The sequence below is a fragment of the Aphelocoma coerulescens genome, chromosome 2, assembly GCF_041296385.1.
Source record: "Aphelocoma coerulescens isolate FSJ_1873_10779 chromosome 2, UR_Acoe_1.0, whole genome shotgun sequence".
NCBI lineage: Eukaryota > Metazoa > Chordata > Aves > Passeriformes > Corvidae > Aphelocoma > Aphelocoma coerulescens.
In genome coordinates this window covers 33,303,273-33,325,718 of record NC_091015.1, presented here as the reverse complement: position 1 = coordinate 33,325,718, position 22,446 = coordinate 33,303,273, and the positions used below count along the sequence as shown (strand labels likewise).

The 22,446-nt window shown below is 38.4% G+C and overlaps 1 protein-coding gene across 3 annotated transcripts in view; it reads right to left on the bottom strand.

Annotated features, from left to right (window-relative positions):
- LOC138106413 (neurabin-1-like) overlaps positions 1 to 22,446 on the bottom strand; it is a 135,137-nt gene that overhangs the window by 5,750 nt on the left and 106,941 nt on the right. For 2 of the 3 annotated variants that reach the window (XM_069006983.1, XM_069006982.1), the window contains exons 9-18: positions 21,440 to 21,669; positions 19,962 to 20,058; positions 19,659 to 19,830; positions 15,353 to 15,510; positions 14,490 to 14,790; positions 10,284 to 10,371; positions 10,107 to 10,184; positions 6,769 to 6,967; positions 4,074 to 4,193; positions 777 to 959 (exon numbers count right to left, since the gene is read on the bottom strand). In XM_069006983.1, coding sequence (XP_068863084.1) covers positions 777 to 959; positions 4,074 to 4,193; positions 6,769 to 6,967; positions 10,107 to 10,184; positions 10,284 to 10,371; positions 14,490 to 14,790; positions 15,353 to 15,510; positions 19,659 to 19,830; positions 19,962 to 20,058; positions 21,440 to 21,669 — 1,626 coding nt within the window. The remainder of the gene's footprint in view (positions 1 to 776; positions 960 to 4,073; positions 4,194 to 6,768; positions 6,968 to 10,106; positions 10,185 to 10,283; positions 10,372 to 14,489; positions 14,791 to 15,352; positions 15,511 to 19,658; positions 19,831 to 19,961; positions 20,059 to 21,439; positions 21,670 to 22,446) is intronic. The other variant, XM_069006984.1, reaches the window with a different exon arrangement.

The window sequence follows — 22,446 nt, the reverse complement described above, 5'->3', positions numbered from 1 at the left end:
ATAAAGAATGAGACCTCATTGCCAACACCAGTGTTGATTTCATTGATCAAATAAGGCAAATAAACTATTCTATTGAAATCATATAAGTCCACATAGAACAAGACTTCCAAATTCTCAGTGCTACACCTTAGTCAAAAGTTCACTTGCAGTCTTCTAAGACCCTTATAGTCAGTGAAGTGCCATAAAAAAAATTTAAAAGGGAAACACCGAACTCGGACTTTCAGATTTATTGAGCTTCCTACAACTCCTTCCTGTAATTATTTTTGACTGAAGCAGGCTCAGATTTTTACTACAAGAAACAATGCATACTTTATACATCAAAACTGTATTTAGTTCTAACGTAGTTCAACTGTTATCAGCTTAAGCCTCCTGTATTCCACTAATCCATTATTCCCTTGCTACTTCTGATACATGTCTATCTACTATCTTCTCAGAATCACCCTATCACAAAATAGAGTTGGATGAGAAATATGTGCATGGAAATACCACTTTCACACACTGCTATATGATTTGCACATGCAAATATGGGTACATTATATACACCAAGAATTTTCACAAAGCAAATGCCTTGCATTTCTGAAGCTTCTGAATCCAAGTGCATATGGGATTTTCTTAAAGTGTTGCTGTGGCTTTATACCTTCTGTTTATTACTCTAGTCCATCACAACTCCATGCACAAGGATTCACTGCTTTCTGGATGAACTCCTACTGCCTTTGAGATGATGTGAAGTGACAAAAAATACCATGGTTAATCTTGAAGCCCAGCCAGTTAATTACCTTGAGCTTACTGCCATCCAGCTGAAGGAGATGCTCCCCATTAATGTTCTGGGCACTGAATTCCGAAACATACTGTTCAAGGTTCAGGCTCATCAGCCAGTGGGAAACCTGCTGCACACTCCACTCGTGAACAGCACGAGTCTGACACTGACTGTGCTTAGGAGACTGTCCATCATCAAGGATCTGTGACAAAAATATGCTACATTATTATTAAAGGGTAACATGGATGAGTAGCAACATTTTTCTGCACAAACCGCCACCATCAGAGCACAGGTATCTGGACTATCTTTGCACTACAATAATAACAATTCCACACTGCTATATTACATTCCTATCTAACCAGATAAGTTAGGCACCTAAGAATGAGTACAAGGTACCCAAAAAATCTTTTATCTGCAGAATCATAGAAGGAAAAGGAACTGGCATTCCTTTTAACCCAAGCAGGGACTGAAATGGCCAGGTGGCACAATTAAACCATGTATGCTCCCATTCCCTCACAAGATTTTTTTTTTAAATTAGCAGGTTCCTGAAGGATGCAATGAATTGAGCATTCCACTTCCTGGGCTCATTCACAGATCTTAATTATTTGTTTAAGCTAATAAAAAAAAAATCAGGGGAAAGGAAAACCCTCAGAAAACTGCTCTAGAGTTCAAAGTGATATCAAACAGCCAGTGGACTGATACTGTCTATGGAAGAAGACTTAGGAGATGACACAGAGGAGTGGTATGGAACACACAGTGATCCCACAGCCCTGGCCCTGCTCTCATCATGTTGTGCTGCTGTGAGTGAGAGCAAAAACAGCACCAAAAAGGGCAAGTGTGGCATCAACTGCTGGAGCAGACCCATGTCCCCCCTCTGCCACTTTCTTCCACCCACGGGTATGCCAGCAGGGCCTGAAACAAAAGCTATTCTGTCCTGGCTGTGGTCAGCAAAGCAGCTGCTACAGGCTGCAGCAGCTGTCTGCTGTTAGAGCAGCTTTACACTAGGTTAGATGATGCTGGGAGCTCTCTCAGCTTCCGGCTGTCCAGTTGTCAGGGCTGGACACTATCTTTTTCTTCTCCTATTGCCAGCAGGAGCTCAGCACAGCTGACGCCTGGTCCGGTAGATTTGCTTTGACACTGACCCTCCTCCTGCTTCCAGCATACCACAAAAACTGCAGTTTGCTGTGGCCTTGAAAACTCTCAGCAACAAGGAGAGGGCAACTCAAGACAAGGAAAGAGGAGCCAGTGACAACTGCGTGTTCTGTGCCAACAAGGGGGTTTGCCACACAACACCACAAGACAAGAAATGTGACTCTGCAAAAGAGACAGCACGTCGCCACGCGATGGTCACGCGATTCACCACAACAGCACGCTAGTATCTCACCTCATCATCAATCATATCCAGGCTCTGAGTGAGGGAGCAACAAAGAAATGGGAAAGAAAAGCATTATAGAAACAAAATACCAAACATGTAACAGCATGTAAAAGTTCAGGCAACGGTAGCACCAAGATTTGCAAACAGATATGGCTACTCAAAACCAACAAGATTTCTTTAAAAAGAAATATTTCCAGAAGCAAAGAGGTTATGTTGAAAGCTCAGCAGACACATGATTTGGCAGCTAAACCTGACACTGCATCAGTGAAACCCCTCTAGAGTTCCTGATCTTGACAGCCGAGAACCGGTGGGAACCTCTCTGATGGCTCCAATTTCCAAGAGCAAAAGCTCCTTAATTAGAGGAGAACTGACTGCAAGAACTGGGCTCCCCCCCAGCCTTTCATTTTTTCATCTTCTTTAAATGCTGATGGAGCTTACAGGGAAGCCAGAGCACAGGAGTGCTCACAGCAATGTGCTGTGGAAGGCTGAGGAGCAGCTCCAGCCTCCTCCCTGCCCAGGGTGGCTGGGGAGGTTTCCAGGGCAGCTCTTACTGAACACGCTGCCTCATCCAGAGGCACGAATTTGGCACACAGCAGAGGATGGAGAAAACACATTCATTTTTATGGACCTGCTCAGGCTTGGTACTGTAGAAGTGATAAAGTAGAGAGCTGAACATGCAAAATGAAAGCATTTTCAAGCTTTTAATTCAATACCACTCGGAACAGGACATTGCCACAACCAAATACATAATATAAAGAGAATTAAACATGGTAAGTGAATGAAATGCATTATCAAGACAGCACTAACACTAAATAAAGTTCAAATGATGACTTTGCTGTTTTCAGTAATTCACAGCATATGCAGACCCGTCTGCAGTCTCCTTTTGTTATAAATTTTTGCCCTTAATTACCTGCAGTAAGAATGGTTGGGTTTGTAGACGCAGTTTGGCAAATAGAGTTGCACAGAACAGCTCTCATTTTTTAAACCCAAGTAAACCATGCAGGCAGTAATACAAAACCTACCTATCATTAAAACAACAACAAAAAAGGTATGGAAGATATAGATACTTCAGGTTCCTCCCCTCTAGTAAAAACAACTTGGCTCAAATCTCACATGAAAAATGTGAAGTTCTTATGGAGTGTTTGTAAAAGAACAAATGCACAAGTTTCCTGACTCCACAGGATGTGCTGCCAGCTACTGTCAAATTGTGCAACCTCACTCACAACTAAGTCACAAAACTAGTATCTTGAGAAGAGTATTTTCAATACATTATATTCAGCTCAAATACATCACCAGTTCACAGGGTTAGGAAAGCCTTTTTACTTTATCATTGTTGGAAAAAACTCTGGTTTGAAGTAATTGACTTCAAATCCACTGTGCAAAGCAAGCACAAAGAATGCAAAGTGGATTAAGACATACACATTATAATCAATACACGTACATTCAGGTACAGTAACACACAATTACTGCAAGTACAGGTCATTCTGGTAAAAACTGGTGTAGGCAAAGGTGCCTTACATCTCAACTATATTTACCAAACTGTACTGTATGTTTGGTATATCAAAACTGTCTCAGGCCTGGTTTAGTATATGTATATGTATATGTATATGTATATGCATATGTATATCTATATCTATATCTATATCTACATGTATATCTATGTCCATATGTACATATTTGGAAAAAATTTATTAGCACTTGTGAGGATACAGCATCTCTTAGGACACCAACTGCATTCCACTTCCCTACAATAGTACCACAGGCAAATATTTTAAGTCATTATTATATGAACAAGAAAAATCTTAATTTAGAAACCAAGATTAATTTTCTTCTCCAATCCTACTGCCTAAAACCTTTCCTTTATTATTTGAGTAATCAAGTGAGATGCCACAGGAAAAAGTAAACAACTATTTCCCAAATTAAACAATTTCATCAGCATACCTCATCTGATGACAGTGCTAAGGAGTGTGAGAAGCCTGGTGCTTTAGGTTCTGCTCCTAAACCACTCAAATCAGCTGAGCTTGTGCTGCTGGGACTGAAATCATCATTGAATGTGAAATTCTGTGGAGAAAAAGAGGAGTAAGAATGCATAAATTATTGCTTAGGTGCATCTAAAAGGGAAATTTGCTGTCTTCCAGGTTGGCATAGCTCAGGAGTGATTTCAATCATTGACCAAGCCAATCACAATACACATGAGGAGGCCTAATGTTTTGTACTGTTACTATTTATAGAATGCACAGTATTTTTTACAACTCTGTACTTCATGAGACACCTTTGCCAGCTTAATGCCTCAATGAATAACAAAGGTGTCTAAAAGCAATTTCCAGACTCTTAAGATGCTGGCTCTCATCCTGGAGCTAAATTACTGCTTCTGCAGGTTAATCACTAGCATTTACTGTCCTCCAAACACTTAGGAGAAGCGTAGCACAGGCAGTAGCACAAAGAATAGCACAGAGAATTAATGAACAGAGAGAAGTGAAAACTCCTATTGAAAGAGCAAGGAGAATATCCTGTGAATCCACTTCTGAGTCCCAAATAATCTCCTTGAAAAGTGAAAGGATCCTCCCTATTTACCTATGCCTTTAGAAAAAAACTGAAATTTAAAGCAAAAGGTATCTTTGGATATTGAATGTTATTTACTGAACTAATAACCATAAAACAAACCCCGTTTTTTCTTAGCAATGCAATGAGAGACATCACATCTTACAGCAAATAATAACAAAAGCAGGCACAGATTTTTCAGAAATACAACAATATTACCATTAGAATAAGACAAAAATTAACAAGTATTTCACAGTAGAGGGAGAAAAATGAAAAAACCAAAATATATAGAAGATTAAGGACACCGTGATATTCCATTTAACTTAAATATACACTTGACAATACAGAGACCTCTACTCTCTACTATAATATCTAAATGAATATTAAATCAAATTAATCTTTGACATTCACTTTAGAAACAATAAAAACAACACTAAATAAGGTATCCTTCTATCTTCCCCTCAAGATACTTGTCCTATCTTTCCTAAAAACATGAAGACTTCCAAAAATATCAAGTGTTGGTCCTCTTACTTTTGCCAGAAATCCAACTAAATATTGGTATCATGTTGTGCTTTGAAAGCCTGAATACCAGTATAGAAACTTAATTTAAGAGTCTGCAAACTTTACAGAGAACATTAGAATATTTTTGTGATCATTTTTCTTTCACCTATGTTTAGAATTCCTGTTCTGTTTTTCCCAGCTCTTTATAGAGAAGAAGAAAATCTGAGCAGCTTCCTTAGCTGCTTCCTTAGCCCACACAGCATTTGTAGGCCAGGAGTGCAACAGGTCTACCTCCTGTTGTGTGAAGAACATATTTTTCTTTTTTAAGTACTCTGATTTTTCTTTCACCTCTATTTTGTGCAAGCTTCAGCTTTACAATGAATATAAGCTTTTAGAATTTAGTTTTCTATAGGAAAAACCCAAGATAGCCAAGGCCTGGTAATAATTAGGATAGTCCCCACAACCTCAATCTAATACTGTCTAAAAGGGCGTGCTTTTTCTCCCATTTGACAACTATTTATAAACAATGTTTTTTTAAATATACAAATAGGATTTATGGGTCTAAAAAAATTTTTTTTTCCCCAAAAGAGAAGAGGTAAGCAAATAATTTCTCTTCAATCTTCAGAGATTTCATTGGTGGTCTTCTCTATCAATCTGATTCGGACTGCTGTAAGCCTTGTGTTGCTCTCCCTGCCAGGTAACACAAGAACAGCTATGACCTTGCATAGCTTAGTGCACAGCAGAAGTAATCACCAGCTTTTGGCATCAAAAAAGTAAGAAATGCCTGTGGAAATTGCTATTATGAACATGCACTTGGTGGTAGAAGACAGAGAAATTAGATTTCTGATTCATATTCCTGTACAAAGCTGAGAACAGTACCTGCTTCTTTTTACAAGACCAATATAAAAAAATCAACTGCTGTAAGTCATAAGAAGTTACAAGCAAAGAAATATTTTCCAGAAGTGAAAATAAACATGAAAAAGCTAAGTATATTACTAAGTATATAACTAAGCGTTATTTAAGGAGTTACCATGCTGAAACATTCATGCACATAGAAAGGAATCACACAGATGTATTAAATTGCAATAGTTCATATTTACAGTTCAAGCATCTTCATACAGAGAATTAAATCCAACATCCAGCATGCATGACAAACAGATTTCATTACTAGGGGAAAAAAGGCAGATGACTGACAGCATACAGCATTTCTTCACTTGCAAACAACTCATTTGAACATGGGTATTCCCACTACCAGTCCTGAAGAATGAAGAAAATAGCTATAACTGAATACACAAATCTAGCATTTGTTCAGTGGATCCAAATGCTAATTTCCACTGGCACCACTTGCTTTTGTTATGGTACAGCACACCACAGTTAGTTCACTGAAATAATGTACATTAAGACAGAGTAAAAAAGGTAGAACAGGGAATGGTACAATGACAGAGATGTTCTGTTTGGATGAGCTGTTACCGTACAATGAACACCATGCACTGTTTATTGTAGTAGTCACATATTGGCCCATTCTTTTTTCCAGAATCACAAAGCCAATTATGCTACTCAACACAGTGGGAATAAGGTAGTTTTTATTTTCTACCTTTGACCCTTTTTTAGCTGGGCTTAAATTTTCAGAGGAAGGTTCGGTTGAGCTGGTAGGCGACGGCAGGTTGCTAGAAGAATTGGATCCCTTGCCGCTCTCTCCATACCATGTGAATGGTACACAGTGTGGGAGAGAGGAGGATCGCTCTGCTAAAGATTTAGTGTTTGCTGATTTCTGAAGCATCTCTCTGACAGTCCTGTTTAAGAGAAAGGAGCAGGAATATGCATTTGATTATAAAAGAAGGGAAAACAAAATGCCACAGAGGCAGTTAATTGTAGAAAGAGTGACATTCCCTGTAACTGTGACTAAAGAACTGAGTGGCATGCAGCTGGTAGGGGCATGCCTGAAATCTCTCTTTCAGCAAAAGAAAAAAGCATGTTCTTTTGAGCTTTTTTCTAACTCAAGCTTTCTTAAGACAACATACACCCAGAAAATGGAGACAGATGCCAGCTGAAAATGCCTATACTCCCACCATTGGGATGAGAACCAGCTCCTGTCAAGAAGCCACATGTTGTGTTCATGCATTTCTGAGCCCCAGTGGTATCTCAGCATGATTAAATCATTAGACTCAGCACTGACCCAAGCAGGCCCTGGTTCCCAGTGAAGATCTGGCTTGGATTTTGAGCATAGGCAGAATGAATCAGATACATCTGTATCCATCTATGGAGATGTTCCTTTGTTACAACAGCTAAATATACATGAAGTACTATTATCTTGCTTTTAAATTAATCAAATATTAAAAATATTGATATAGAAAAATAAAAGAAACACCTATGGGAGTTTATCAGCTTCTCTCTTTGTAGTAACAAAAGATTGCAGTAATCAAGGCAAAGGTAACAACTAAAACCAAGAATGCCTAAATTTTATTTGCTAAATATGTCATTTGTACAGTATGTAAATTAAAAATAACTATGCAAAGTTTCCGCCTACAAGAATTTATGCATATGTCATAGAATCATATTATTTACATCAACATATATATTACTGTTTCAGAGCATTAAAATCCCAGTGCTCTTAGCAGCCATGTGTAAATGGCACTAAGGTAAATATCCCTCAACATCCACCTTCTGGACAGCTTCTAAATCATTACTAACATCATCACTAGACCACATATATTGTGAAGCCTCTTTTCTGTATGGATGAAAGTGAGGTTGTCAAAGAACCCCCACCTATGGAAGCAGAAGGAGAATCCTACTCCATTTAGCAACTTAAAGAAAGATAGATGCATCTGACCCAGTCCTTTACTTCCCTCTCATCCGCTAATCTTGCTTGAATGTAGAAAGTAAACACAAATGTTGTTGCCCAAATCACCTAACTTCAGGCAGGGAGATATATGCTCCTTACTTAAATAGGGAATTTTTTGGTATCTGTTGCATTAGTGGTAGTTTCAGGAAATCATTTGAGATTTTATTTACACATCCTGAGTGCTGCTTTCTGGAAACGGCAAAATAATGCATGCAACACTCATGACAACATGATTAATTCTACATCAATCAGTTGTTGTAATGGACATAATTATAACAGGATGCTGTCTTTTCATCATCTTCCTTTTTTCAAAGAGCTTATACAGCTTTGGACTTGTAGAGAAAACATCCTCACATTTCTTCTGAGGCTAATTATTTGGCATTAGTAACAAAAGAAGTGACAATGGCTGTTTAAAAAGTTATGCTGAAATAGTAACACTCCAGTTTACAGAGGTAGAGTAAGAATTACAAATGCTCATGAATTTCTACTTTGAAAGCAGAATTAAACTCTACTTTTAGCAACTGTAATTGGGATGTTGAACTGCATTAAAGAAATATTAAGGAACAACACAAGTGACTGATTTATCACATGGACTAATAAGAAACTGATCTCTATGCTGAGATCTGCTCTCTCTGCAGAAGACACCTATGGGATCTCACAAACATCTGTAACATACTGTGTTGGCATAAGGTGCATTCAAGTTCTTACAAACAAGTATATGTTCATTTCCCCCAGCTTGTGGCTTGGTATCTAAATGCTGCATGATGTCTAACACCCTGCTAAGAGCACTAGCTGCCTCACAGCCTCATGAAGTGCAGAGATTTGGCTTTAACAAACCTCTCCCTGTCACCAGGGAAACCCAGCAGTGAGCATCACTGACTCCATGTCACGCTGTGAGCATACGCACTGGGACAGGTTTTCTGACACCAGCAGAGAGGTGATGACTGCTGCCCAAGATCACTGAAGATCCTGCCAGATATTTTCAAAATACAAACGTACAAATGTATGCTGAGACAGAACACTGCACTTCAGTACAGTGTGCCTGAGGGAGTAAGGAAGGTTTCTTTTGCTTTTCTGATTTTATGGAGCCACACAATGTACTTGTCACTGGGTCTCCGTATATCAGACTGTCAGTAGAACTCCACAAATGGCTACACACTGATTTACCACCACAATGTTTTTTTGAATAGCATTCAAACTTTCCTTTCTTCCAATAACTCTTCTATCATGTAGGTTTTTTGCATTGTTTTACGTGCAGAGTTTTTGACTTCCTATGACCTTTCGAGACTTTTGGAACATATTAAGTTTGCTTAGCTCTCCTGACTTTAATTTGTCTTTCATACCTAGAACCAACTATCATGCTGTGATCTTGTCAGACTCCTAACTATGTAAGGAGAGGCCTTCAGTAAAAATCTATGCTAGCTTTTGTGGAGAAGACTGCCTGCTGTCATTGTGAACATTCATTTATTTACTCAGAGTACTGATGCTGATGATGTGGTCTCATCAGATCTCACAAGGAATTCACAATTGCTTGCCTGAAAGTTGTTGATGTGACATGCTGTCAGCATTTTTCCTATTTTTCAACTTAAGATGTTAATCTTCAGGAAAAAACCCCTTCTGAAAGCATTCCTAGTGTGGGTGCTGCAAAGCTGCAGTGAACAGCTGCTGCCCAACCTTGCTCTGAGGCTTTAAAAAAAATATATGTGGAATTGTGTCAAGGTTTCTGGTTCATGGATATTATTAACTGACTGGGTGCATCTTGTAGGGCTGCTCTGAAAATCTATTTCTGCAAATCCCATTAGTTGATGCAACAGCAGCAGTGATCGAGTTAGACTTGGTGATCCTTGTGAGTCACTTCCAGCTTGAGAAATTCTATGATTCTATGACATTATAAATCTCCAAGTATTTTTAGATTATATGTTAGTCTTTTGTGAGCCAAGGAATCTAGGTTTGTAAGATCAGGTTATCTCAAAGCTTAACACTTATTTATGAAGTCAGTGGGACTGTTAATAGTCCATCTGCTGGGATGATTAGGTTTTTCCAATGTTTCTGGCACATAATTTCGTGCATCCTCAGTCTCTCACCCATACCTACTGCCATAGGTGACCCTAATAGCTTCTTTCTCTTTCCGCTTCTTGCCCTTGTTTGAACTCCTTCTCAAGGGAGCCCTATAAGAATATTAAAAAAAATCAGGAAACAGCTTTGAAATTTAATTTTCAATCTTTTTAATGAAGAAGAAAAAGTATTTTAAATAACAAAATGCTTACCCAAGATCTGCAAGTTTTCGCTTTAGTTTTTCTGTATGCCCTATAGTAGGGCTAGTTGTTCTTGCTGCCTGAGCACTTGTGGCACCATCTAGGATACATTCGTACATGGAAGAATGTACATTATTAATTTTTAATTGCTACTTTCCATCCAGAACACTTTGTGCATCTTTTCGTAATTAGATACCCATACATGTACATGTGTGTGAGTACACAATTTAATTAGGGGAATTCTCATTTTTAGGAAGATGGTGTGAACAGGAATAAAAATAAATACTTTTAGAATTTGAAAATACACAAAAATATTTTTTTAATTAAAGAAAATCAGAAGTTAATACTGGTTGATTTTTAATGAATATGTAATAACTTGAACAACTCGAAGTATTTCTAGGCAAACATTCCAGTGAATCCATTTTAAAACTCAGCATTAGTTTGCTTAAGTTTATTTTTTACAGAATTCATTTGGTATGTGTGCTTTACTTCCAAAATGAGTCCTAACTTCTTTTTTCAACTTTGGAGCCAAGGGTACCTTTTACGATGGATGTGCTATGAAATAGTTAATCGGTTTAGCCTGAACATCTTTGTTAAATTAAACATCTAACCTAAAATCTAACCATTCTGAATTTAAAACAAAACAAAACAAAAATAAAACCCCAAAAAACCAAATAAACCCCCCCTAAAACCTAAAAGTAGTTTAGTTAATAAATTTGCCCTGAGGCATCTATCAATTTTTGATCTCTTCTACAAATGCTATTAAACCCTAAAGAGGAAACAGCCTGCAGTACCTATAAAGCCAAAACAATGAATGTGAGTCTGGCAAACATCCTGTGAAATCTATATGGAAGCTAAAAGAAAACACACAGTAGTTTAAAAATTCAGACACATTGACCCTTAAACATAAAGAGCGTCCCCAAATACCCTAGAGGAAGCAAATGAAGGTCAGTCATTCATGTCACTTGTGGTTTGGTGGCTTTTGCAATGTGACCTCAGATACAGTAACTTTAACTGGAAACACTGCTGGGTTGTAGATTTCTCCTACTGTTGCTGACTTAAATTAAATGCTCAACATTAACCCAAAGTACCACAGCACTATCACAGGATAGTCAACTATGTATATAGAACTTTGTGTGCTGCTTGATAGATAATACCTGCCCAAGTTTTCATTTGAGCAAAAAATTTCATGTGCAATTAATTGGTTCTTAAATCCTTTGAAAAGCAGGAAAATAAGCCCTTTGCAATACCCACACTCTAAAAGCCATACTGTTTCCACCAACACAAGTCCTTATGTTAAAAAAAAAATGCAAGAACTAACAAGTAATCTCATTCCAAAAAAGAAAAGAGAAAAAGGTAATATGAAGAATGACTAAAGGAAGATGAAGTTGCCAAAGAAGAAATCCATTCCCCAAGGAGGTCAAGGAGAACTTTAGGCAATGCACACTCTGCATCAACCCTACACTGTGCATTCTCTTTCCTCTTTCCTCTTAAGTTCCTCTTTCACCTTTAATGCACTCTTCTCATTTAGCCACTGCCAAAATTGTCACAAGAATTAAAACTTGCAATGTTTACTTTCACACTAGCTATTCACAGGCAAGTGGGGCTTCAGGACAAGGGGCAGTGGGTTTTTTTGAGAAACTTCTTAGTGAAAGTCAAGAAATGATAAAGTACACTGTTTTTGTATACTTTTTAAATTAAAGCATGGAATTAGATGGAAGTTTTGCTGCTGTAGTAGAAAAAATTAGTCTGGAGAGCTCAGCAGCAATACACAGCAGCTACTTTGAATGACAAATTTCTATTTGGGCTCTTGTATCCCTATGATCCCCCTCCCACACAGCTGGGGCCATCCTTTAAATAATGATGACTTTATGAGGAAAATATTTGTGCTGGCTATGGGACACAGTGGAAAATGGATAGGCTAGGTCCCAAAACCAGCTTCAGTGGCAGAGTGGATCTGAATCTAGAGGGTCTTGCATGCAGGAAGTACTCAATGCTTGACACATGGCAGTGACCAAGGACCAGAGCCACAGGTGCCCTGCCTGGGCGGGCAGGACAGGACTTTGGCCACCCTGGATGGGTGCACTTTCCCTGACTCCTTCCAGTTCTTCAGAGAAGGTAAGGGAAAGCTGGTTCCTCAGAATAAATCACACAGAAGCTGTTTAATCCATCACTTCCAGCCTCTAGCTGAAAGCTGTGTGGCTGATGGATGTGGAAGACACTAGACCTCACTCCCCTGCCCAGGGTCACAAAGCACTGGCACCAGCCTAGTGTCAGTGAGCACTGCCCACTGCAGCCACCTCGCTGCCTTATCAAAGGATGATGCTGTTGCACAAACCAGGAAGAACTGAAGAAAATAAAGTCATCACATATACATGAAGAATCTGTGGTTATAAGCTCATCATTTTGCAATGAAACTAATCTCATGCCACTTCAGCCCTTCCACAACACTGCGGGATCTCTTAAGAAAAAGAAAAGACAAATGTGAGCTTGCTAATGCTCATTTCTACTACTGAGAGACTAACCCATGGACATGTGTGGGTACACACAGGTGCTCTCTCTCATCTCTAAAAAATCCCACCTGAACACACAAAACAAATGCAACGTCTCTTTTTATTTTCTGAGCTGTATGAGTTTAACAGCCAAATTAACAATCATTTAAAATAGCATTGCTGCCAAACAACTGCAGTAGTACGTTTATTTTTGTAGGACTTATTAAATACTATTTTTTCCACTCAAAATTAAATTGCTCTGGTTAATTCTAATGTATTACTCAGCAAAACCTGGGCACACCCAAAAGCATTGGTTGTTTACTTAACGGTCACAGTGAGGAAAGTATTACAGCAATATTTAGACAGAGATTGTTTTTCAAATCTAAAATGGAAAGAGTGACACAGGGCAGAATGCAATGCCCTATTCCTTGCACTACAAGGTTCATTTCCACTAATTTTTTATCAACGTATTTTTCATACATCAGTTGGAAATGCAGGATTTAGGATCTCCCTGACAAACCAATCATCTATTCAAGCTGAATTTTTAAAGTCACATTCTTATGTTCACACCCTTATTTTTACTTGCAAAACTCAAATATTGAATTTAACTTGGAATCCCTGACAATTTAACCTAGTTGCAACCAGCAGCTTCAGAACTCATGTAAAAATGCTTGCAATATATTAACCTATCCTAAATATAGTATAGTTCCATTACTCTGTCTTTTATGAGCCTGTGTGAAAGCCCTGTATAAAGATGAAGAAAAAACAGGGTTTAAATCAGTAGCAAGTCTTTTCAGACACACAAACATAAATCTTCAATAAATTGTTCTTTTCAGTTAATTCAAGCAAGCCAACCTCCGTTATGAACCTACCTAGACCTCCTCCTGCAGCCCGCACTTACAAACAATTTTTATTATGTATTTTAGCTTATGTGACAGTTTGAAAATGCAAGGTGCATATCTAAGAATGCTGAAGTAGTGTCAAATGCTAATTCTGACCTGAAAATGCATCTGAAAAGGACAGCACAGTATTCTGTGACATATCAGATTGTTTATTCTTATAATAAACTGGTATCTGAGACATATACCTGAACTACATATAATTGCACCCTGTTTTATCCATCTAGCATTTAAAGAGTCTGAATTAAATTAATAACGAGGCCAATCTCCCTAAGAAATTCCTTTGGTTTTTTTCTGTAAATGAAAATTCTCCAGACACTAACCTCTCATTAAACCTAGACTTTGCTGCCTCTCAGCAATTAAAAGCTACAATCTGTTGTTCTTGCTTCACACTCCTTTCCGCACCCTCCAAAAAAATCATCTAGCAGAGCCAAAATCACATTATTTGAGTAAGTACACTGTGTTAAGCATGTTTCTAATATGGACGTGTCCCAAGGTCAAATAACACTTTTTTTTTGAAAACACAATACAACATTTTCTTAAAGGCAACTTCCCCCTGTTTTTTTCAGTGAAAAATTTTTTGTCTTTCCAAGAAAGACAAAAAAAAAAGAAAGTAAGCAGTTCCCTATCCCATTTTAAACATTGTCCTTTTCTTATATCATCATACAAGGTCATTTTTAAGTTTTTGACTTCCAGGTAGGCTAAAAAACTACAAGATGTTGACCTTCTAGTAGCTAAGGTCCTACTGCACAACAAAAGGTCATAAAGCAGATAGATGAAAGTGAGCAAAATGATGCATCAATTTATTGTAAAAGAAACAGTAATACCTTTATCCTGTAAAACATTCCTGCCAGCTGGGTGATGCAAAGGAGATGCTTCAGAGCTGTGCCCAGATTTTGAAGGAGAGGAAAGTGGAGTGTCTCCCTGAGTATATGGGAAAAGGACACCTCCTTTGTGGTGCTGTTCTTCTTCTTGGTTTTCAGTTAGGTTGTCAAGTGAGATTGCTGCACTGCTAGCCACGGGGGAGAGGGAGGAAGCACCAGAATCTGATGCTGGTGAGGATGCTCTCATGCATAAGGGCAGTGGTGATTTTGAAATGTGCATGGGACTACTGTAACTGTGTGATGGCTGTTGGTATAAGAGATTATAAAGCAGGTTATACCACTTAGTAAGCAAACAGAGCAAGATTTACTTTGAACATGCAATTCTTTTATTCATTATTTAGCTTTCTATTTGTATGAAATACTGTAGCAATTCATGGCATTACCCTTTGATACCACACACAGTATTGTTTATTGGTATTTGCTTTCAGACGAAGTCAGAATAGGACAAAACAATGAGCAAATATTGCATCAATTGTGTTAACAAATTAACAAATAGAGAAATGCACAATTCAAGCTCCTGTCACCTCCTGCATAAATGAAAGGACCCGCTCTGCATTATAAAGCACATATAAATCAAAAAGACCAGGATTCCAGTTAGAACACAACAGAACCACAAAAACGGGTGTGCTGACTCAAAAGGAGAGCAGACTGGCACATCACTCAAGGACATTCACAGCATACTGGCCACAGAGGAATAAATACTGCCTGTGCTACAATGAAAGGATAAAGATAGAGGATGAAATGACTTACAGGGGCAATCTAACACTCCATAGGAGGCCTGAAAGATAGGGTAGATTCCTTCTCACCTTTCGTTCCAGGCTGTCCTCCCCATCAGTTGAACTGATGCTATCATACAGCCGCGTTCTGGAAGGCCTCTGCCGCTTGTTCTTCACCGAGAGCTGAGCTCGAGTCTTCAGAGCTTTGGAGTCCAGTCTCTCTGTTTCTGGAACTGCTTCATTGAAATCTGTATGGAAACATGATTTGAAGCTGTTTAACTGAAGGATCTTCTATTACTTTTTCCTAACAAAAGGAATTGTTGTACAAACAATTGCAAGTACCTGCACTTTGCAGAGAATCATAGAATCATTTAGGTTAGAAAAGACGCATTTTACTTGTACCTGCATCTTCATAACTCCTATATTACCCCCAGAAAACTTTATTTGCATAAAGAAGTTTATCTGTACAGATTCAGCAAGGGCATAGCAAAGAATCAACTGCAGATATTTAGGAATTCACCAAAGTATTCCCACTGTTAGGCAGACGACCACACAAACCCAGCTGTACCAGCCCAGAAAGCAGATTCACTCAGACTCCTTCAAAGGGAGTTGCATGTGCTTGTCCTGAAGACAGTTCTCCTCTATCAGGGCATAAACATCATTAGGTGATACATGAGAACTGGGTAAGTATTTCATATAAAAAATGGAACAATGAAACCATCTTACTTGCCTGGCTTCAAAGACACCCGATTCCTGAATGTCTCGTGAGCAAGGTATACTGAACATTTCATATATGACTTGCCTCTACAACTAAAACTAACATAGTTGCACTTGTCTTAGCTATCAACCATCCACTCAAATGAAATCTGAGTATTGCAGCAAATCTAACATTTTACAAAGCTGCAGTAACTAAGACTAAAAACATTTTAAAAGGTCTTTTTTTATTTTACACCAGAAAGAGAATAGATTCTTTATGGTGTTAATAATTTTTTTTTCAACTCTCACAGTAAAAATCAAACAATAATCCATTAGATTCATTTACTTGTCTACATACTGCATTCATAATACACTTATTAATTAAAATCTGATCTTACAGATATTTTTGCTTTTCTTCTACGCATAAGAGTTAAATTTTACTTCACATGATACTACAGAATAATTAGCACTGCCTGACTTACAATTATGCTTCTGCCCTAAGTACTCTACAGGATAACTACACATTGTGATGGCTTGAACTGCTTGTATTTGCTCTTCCAGGGGTACACACTTCCATACATCCCTTTGTTTCATTGCTGAAATTATTCAAACTATCAACACAGGACTGCAAATGGTATTCACAGAAGTGCTCATATGGGCCTTCATAAAGCAAAAGACCATCCTCCACCCCATCACTGGTTTTGCCCTGCTTTGTTACAGTGGAACTGGGCTGCTGCCAGATGGTCTCTGCCCCAGACACATGTGCTGCCACCCCCAGTCCCAGCTCCCTCTTCTGCAGAGACTGGCTGGCCCTCATAGTTCCCAGCACAAACCCACAACCTACATGATGCTGTAGAAATCTTCCAACCCACTGGGAAGTCTGGAAAATCTCGCACATAAAAGTCATAATAGTTTTTATTTCACTCTCAGAGTCAATGTCATGAGACTTTCTTTCATCAGATGCTCAACCACTTGACTCCAATGTTCTTCCCTCTGAATTATTTCAGTACCACTGTGAAGCAGGAAAAGAGCTCGCCTGTACTCCCACTGTTTTTCCATTAGACAGGCTGACAGAATTTAAAATCTCTTGTGAACTGATGCATCCCTGGCTATCCAAAGACACCCAGAAAGTACAGCCACAAAGTGGCTTGAATGGGCACTTGCACAGAGATGTCAAAGTCTGAGACCGTGAAAGTTGGCCTCAGCACTGAACTGTTTAGATTTCAAACCAGTGACTCCTGCCAGTAAACAGCTTGATTCTCTACTGCAGACACAGCTCACGATCACTAAACCAGAAAGCTACAATGCACTTTATCCATTTTTCTGGACTCTCAGAATAAACCATGTATTTGTAAAGGAAACACACTCCTTAGTCTAGTATTCCCTGGCAAAGCAAAGAAAGAATTATGTGGGCCATAGTAGTTTTGATTTTCTCTTTTTAACTTCCACTGATGTTACTGGCAGCCCCTTAAGCTCAGTGTGAGGTTATGTTACAGCCTGAGGAGTCGTGCAGTCTGGCAGGATGCTAAACACGGCCAGAGCACCAGCAGCGTCAGGAACAGTTATGCTCAAATGTTTGCAACCATAAGGCTGCATCCACTGCCTCCTCCCAAGTCTCCTACCATGCAAGCATGTAATAAACACCTCAGATCACACTGAAACAAAAACATACTTGATACAATTTTAATTAAAATATTATATTTTTACATAAATTAATTTTTTTATGGAAGACAGACCTGCAAACTTCTGAACAAAAATTCTGGGATGTGGCTGTCTACATGCAGCCCTACCCCAGGAACATAATGCAGAGGCTTGATCAAGAAGCATGTGTTATCCTTGCCAAACGATCCAGAAGACAGACTGGAGCACCTGTGTAAATGTCACAAAGGCAGTGTGCACAACCCACAGCACCCAGAGAGACTCTACTCACCTCCAAAACATTGTGGACAACTCCCCTGCCCTTTATAGCTCCTCTGCAAACATCCATGGGTTGATGGCAGGTTCTTTTCTTACAAGGTTTAAACAAGAGTGATACAGAGACCTAGGCTCTTTGCAGAGCAAGTATCACTACACTACAGCCTGATACAGACCTCAGAAACTGATACAGAATTTATTGGAAAAGGTATATGGAAGTCAAAGAGAGCTACAGTATATTTAAGGATATCCTTACTTTAAAAAAGGAGGGGTTTTGTCTCTTGTTAAAACCAAATGCAGTCTGGAATCTAAGGTCTAACTATGCTGCTTCTGCTTTCAAAAAATCATTGCTGATTATCTATTTTTCCTAGCAAATAATTTTTGTTTTTATTCATGTGGTTAAACTTGAGCATTTAAATTCACAGATCATCTAGTCTAACACTCAGAAGCAATTAACACTGGTAAGTAACATTTCTCCAGGAGAACATTTTTGCAATGAAAGAAAACAGCTCTTTGAAAATTTTCATGCAAATCCATCAATTGGAAAACATAATTCTGACACACTGAAATGCAGATTTTTAACGCTATACTAGGAACTTCCAAATTTTTAATGAATTTTACCATTTTTCTTTTTTTTTGTTACATGTAGAAATTCCTGGATTTTAGCTCTTGAGCCACAAACGTGTGTTGACATTGTTACAACAGTACATGTAAGCACCATTTTTCTGAGTCAAGTGAAGAAAACATACTTACCTCTCCTGACACAAACTGAAAGGACTTGTGTTAACAGTACTGCTAAGTATTAAATGTTTTATAACACTTACTGAGTCTCTGTAAAGATGACTTTCTTGTCATCCTGGGTACTTTTCTGAACTTCAGATATTTCAGTACAATTAACATTTGACAGAAAAAAACAGGCCTGTGAAGATTTGTGGAAATCAATTGCACAAGGTCTGCATATCACCTAATACCATTTCAGCAGGACTGGCTCTTTTTTATACACATAACTTGTTAAAAATGTAATTCATACTGATTTTTTTGTAAGGCAATCTTGTTGGGGTCCACACATGAAATGACTGCTAAAACATAAATTTTAATAAAACACCTCTGTGCTTCTTAGAAATTAATTTTTTTCATAATATATTGCTTTTATAAATAATATATGATAGGAATCCTGGGCTGCATCAAAAGCAGGGTGGCCAGCAGGTCAAAGGAGGTGATTCTGCCCTTCTGCTTTCACAGGACCCCACCTGGACTGCTGGATTCAGCTCTGGGACTCCCAGCCTAAGAAGGACATGGAGCTGTTGGATCAAGTCCAGAGGAAGACCACAAAGTTGATAAAGGGACTGGAGCACCTCCCCAGTGAAGACAGGCTGAGAAAGTTGGGGCTGTTCAGCCTGGAGAAGAGAAGGTTGTGCAAGGACCTCACAGCACCTGCCAGTATGTGAAGGGACCCTACAGGGAAGCCAGAGAGGGACTCTTTGTCAGGAACTGTACTGACAGGACAAGGAGCAATGGTTCAAACTGAAAGAGGGGACATTTAGGTTAAATATATTGAAGGAATTCTTTACTGTGAGGGTGGTGAGATACTGAAGCAGGTTGTCCAGGGAGGCTGTGGATGCCCCATCCCTGGCAGTATTCAAAGCCAGACTGGATAATGCTTTCAGCAACCTAGTGGGAGGTGTCCCTGGCCACAGCAGGCAGGTTAGGACTAGATGATCTTTAAGGTACTTCCAACCCAAACTATTCTATGATTCACAGGAGTTATGGTTTGGTTCAAACAAACCTTGACTTAAGCCATCCAGGCAGGTCACTTGCTTAGTATCTAGATTTTCCACTGGATCTCCTCTAGAAACTTCGCCAAAAGATGTCTGCCTTTCAAAAATGTTGTTGTTATTGTTAACCTGGCTTCCATTTTGCTTCATTAGCCTGAAAACTTCTGCTTCCAAGTCTTGTATCTGCAAGAAATACAACAGAGTATTACCAATAATATTCACCCCGATACACCCTCCCCATTAGAGTTGTTATTTTTCCAGAATATCAGACAGAATTGTCTCATTCTTCAAATATAAGAGTAAATGCTACTCACACGAGCTTGTAAGCCTTGAACCTCTACCAGGTGTGCTTTCTCCAAATCTTCTATTTTCTTTCGTTCAGCTTCCTGGCGTTTGATGAAGTCAAGTTCTCTTAGGAAAAAAAAAAGAGATGTATTTGCTGTCATCAAAGCAATCAGATTGAAACAAAAACCAAAATGTTTTGCTACTCATCAGAAAAATCTGTCCTTAGCAAATAAATTATCACCTACTTTATAAGAACTATGAAACTGCAATCAGGACAAAACCCTAAGCAGTTTAAGTGAATATGCTAGGTGATGATATAAAAATGGCAAGGGCAACTTATCTGGAAAAAAAAAATTTCAATTCTTACTGATAATCAAAACAGTTAAACCAGTTTATTTTTCTAATCTGTGTTTACAACAAAAACAATGTAGCTTAGTTTATGCTGTTCTCTGTTGTAGGAAATGGAGCAAAGTCTCTGTTTTACTAGGGTATGACTGTGCTCCTTCACAGAAATGACATCCTCTAAGTTTGCAGGTACAGATCAAATCTTTGAAAGGAAATCTGTTAGGTCAGTTTAGGAGTCTGAGGTATTTAAAAACAACTGACTAGATCTTTTACTAATATAAAGCAGAATATCAATAGAAAGCTATCCAAACTCATTCTAGTGACTTTCCCTAGCCCTTTTTATTTTCATGAATATTTATGAATACCAAAGAAATTTGTGATAGAAAGCACACAAGATGCAAACTAGTTCTGGAACAGTCACGAAATTCCAGGATGGGTAATGATATTTTGACAATATAACCCCTTTTTCAATGGGACAGGATATTCATTTCTGCAATCCCAGTTATCACTTGACACTGCTGTATGTCTTTGAGTTTCCTTCTTTAAATAAGTATATTTCAGCAGAAAATGAAAACAGCTGCTGCCAAAAAAAAAAAGTAATTTGGGGAATGGAAGCTGTTATAGAAGTATAAGATGTTATTATTCTTGCTAGCCACCAGGGAGAGGGGATCACATGAAACAGAGGGGACCAGGTAATCATCAGTTAGCTCAACTAAGCTCAAACATTCTTGGCATCTACAAGAAGAAGAAAATTAAAATGTAAAATGTAAAAAAACAATATTCTTTTTGATGTTACATTAGTATACAGCAGGAATGAATCCAGCTGATATAATACCAATATAAATTACTACAAACTTGCTAATCAAATGCTTTACTATGATTACTCTTAGTTGTTTGCAATTACATTGAACTATCTCCTAATTCTGAAACATACCAACCTGGAATATTACAGACTAAGTCTTTATTTAGGTACAGTATGACTACAGCTTGAATACTAGCATTTTTCCACAATAAAGAGTCCACGCTTTTCATAAACATAAAAGTGGAAAACAGTGTTTACCTTACAGGTGTTTAACAGTGGGTTTCATATTTCAAAATAAATCACATACATGTTTTCTATCTGGCCAATAAGTCATTTACTGAGCTTGGTGTAGCTGCTTACTTTTGCTGAAAATCCTTGATTAATTTCTTTGCCTTGTTATATTTCTTCTCCAGAGCCTGATACTGGCTTTGCGTCTCCTTGAGGTGCTCATTCACCGTGTGACACAGGGTTTGTGCCTCAATCCAATAACTCTCTAATTTCATCATCCTTTCCTTATTCTCCTCAATGTTCTGCTGGAGTTGGGTCTTCTCCAATTCCCACCTCACCTTCTCATTCTCAGCAGCCTGCAGCTGAACAAAGCAGTGGAGATGCAGTCCATAAAAAGCTGCAAAGTGCAGCCTAATAGTTTAGGATTAATTCAAACAACGTGAATAGCAAGAAACAGTGAATTAGTAACTATTATAGCAACATGCTGGCAGTGGGCAGAGTGTTACAGGACAAAGAAAACAGGCTGACACATGTATTATTCTTCCTCATAAAACCAAGCAGAGTTTTTGCTCAGTGTTCCAGTGCAGCTTCTATGCTTCTCTGGGTTATAGTAACCTATCTGACTGACTGACATTTAAAAATGTCAATAGTGGGGTACACAGGCAAACTGCCAGGTTAATCAGCCAGCACACGGGATGCATTTTGCTTTATGCATGTGACTCAGGTTCTACAAAGCATTCACACACTTTCAGAAAATGATGACATTTCTTATTTTGGGAAGGGGGAATTTGATTTCCTGATTTTTTTTTTTTTTTTGCGTTAGGGCTGTTGTCATTTCCTGACTGAAGCTACCTGCAGGTTTCAGTGTTTGGTGCTGAATAAGGGTAGGGTTATACAGCATCTTGTGTAATTTAGCTCCTAGAATTCAGTGAACAAAAAAAGCCTTAACATCTCTGTTTATTTATCAAGACTTTTTAATTTGCTCTAGGCAGTTCTGCTAGCATCATGGCTGATACACTCCAAAAAAATTAACTTGTTTGCAGTTGTATTAGTAACATACCTAAACTAGCCACATTTTCTTCAGCTCTATTGAAAAGACAAGGTAAAAAGGTCCAACACTAAAAGGCACATTAACCCTA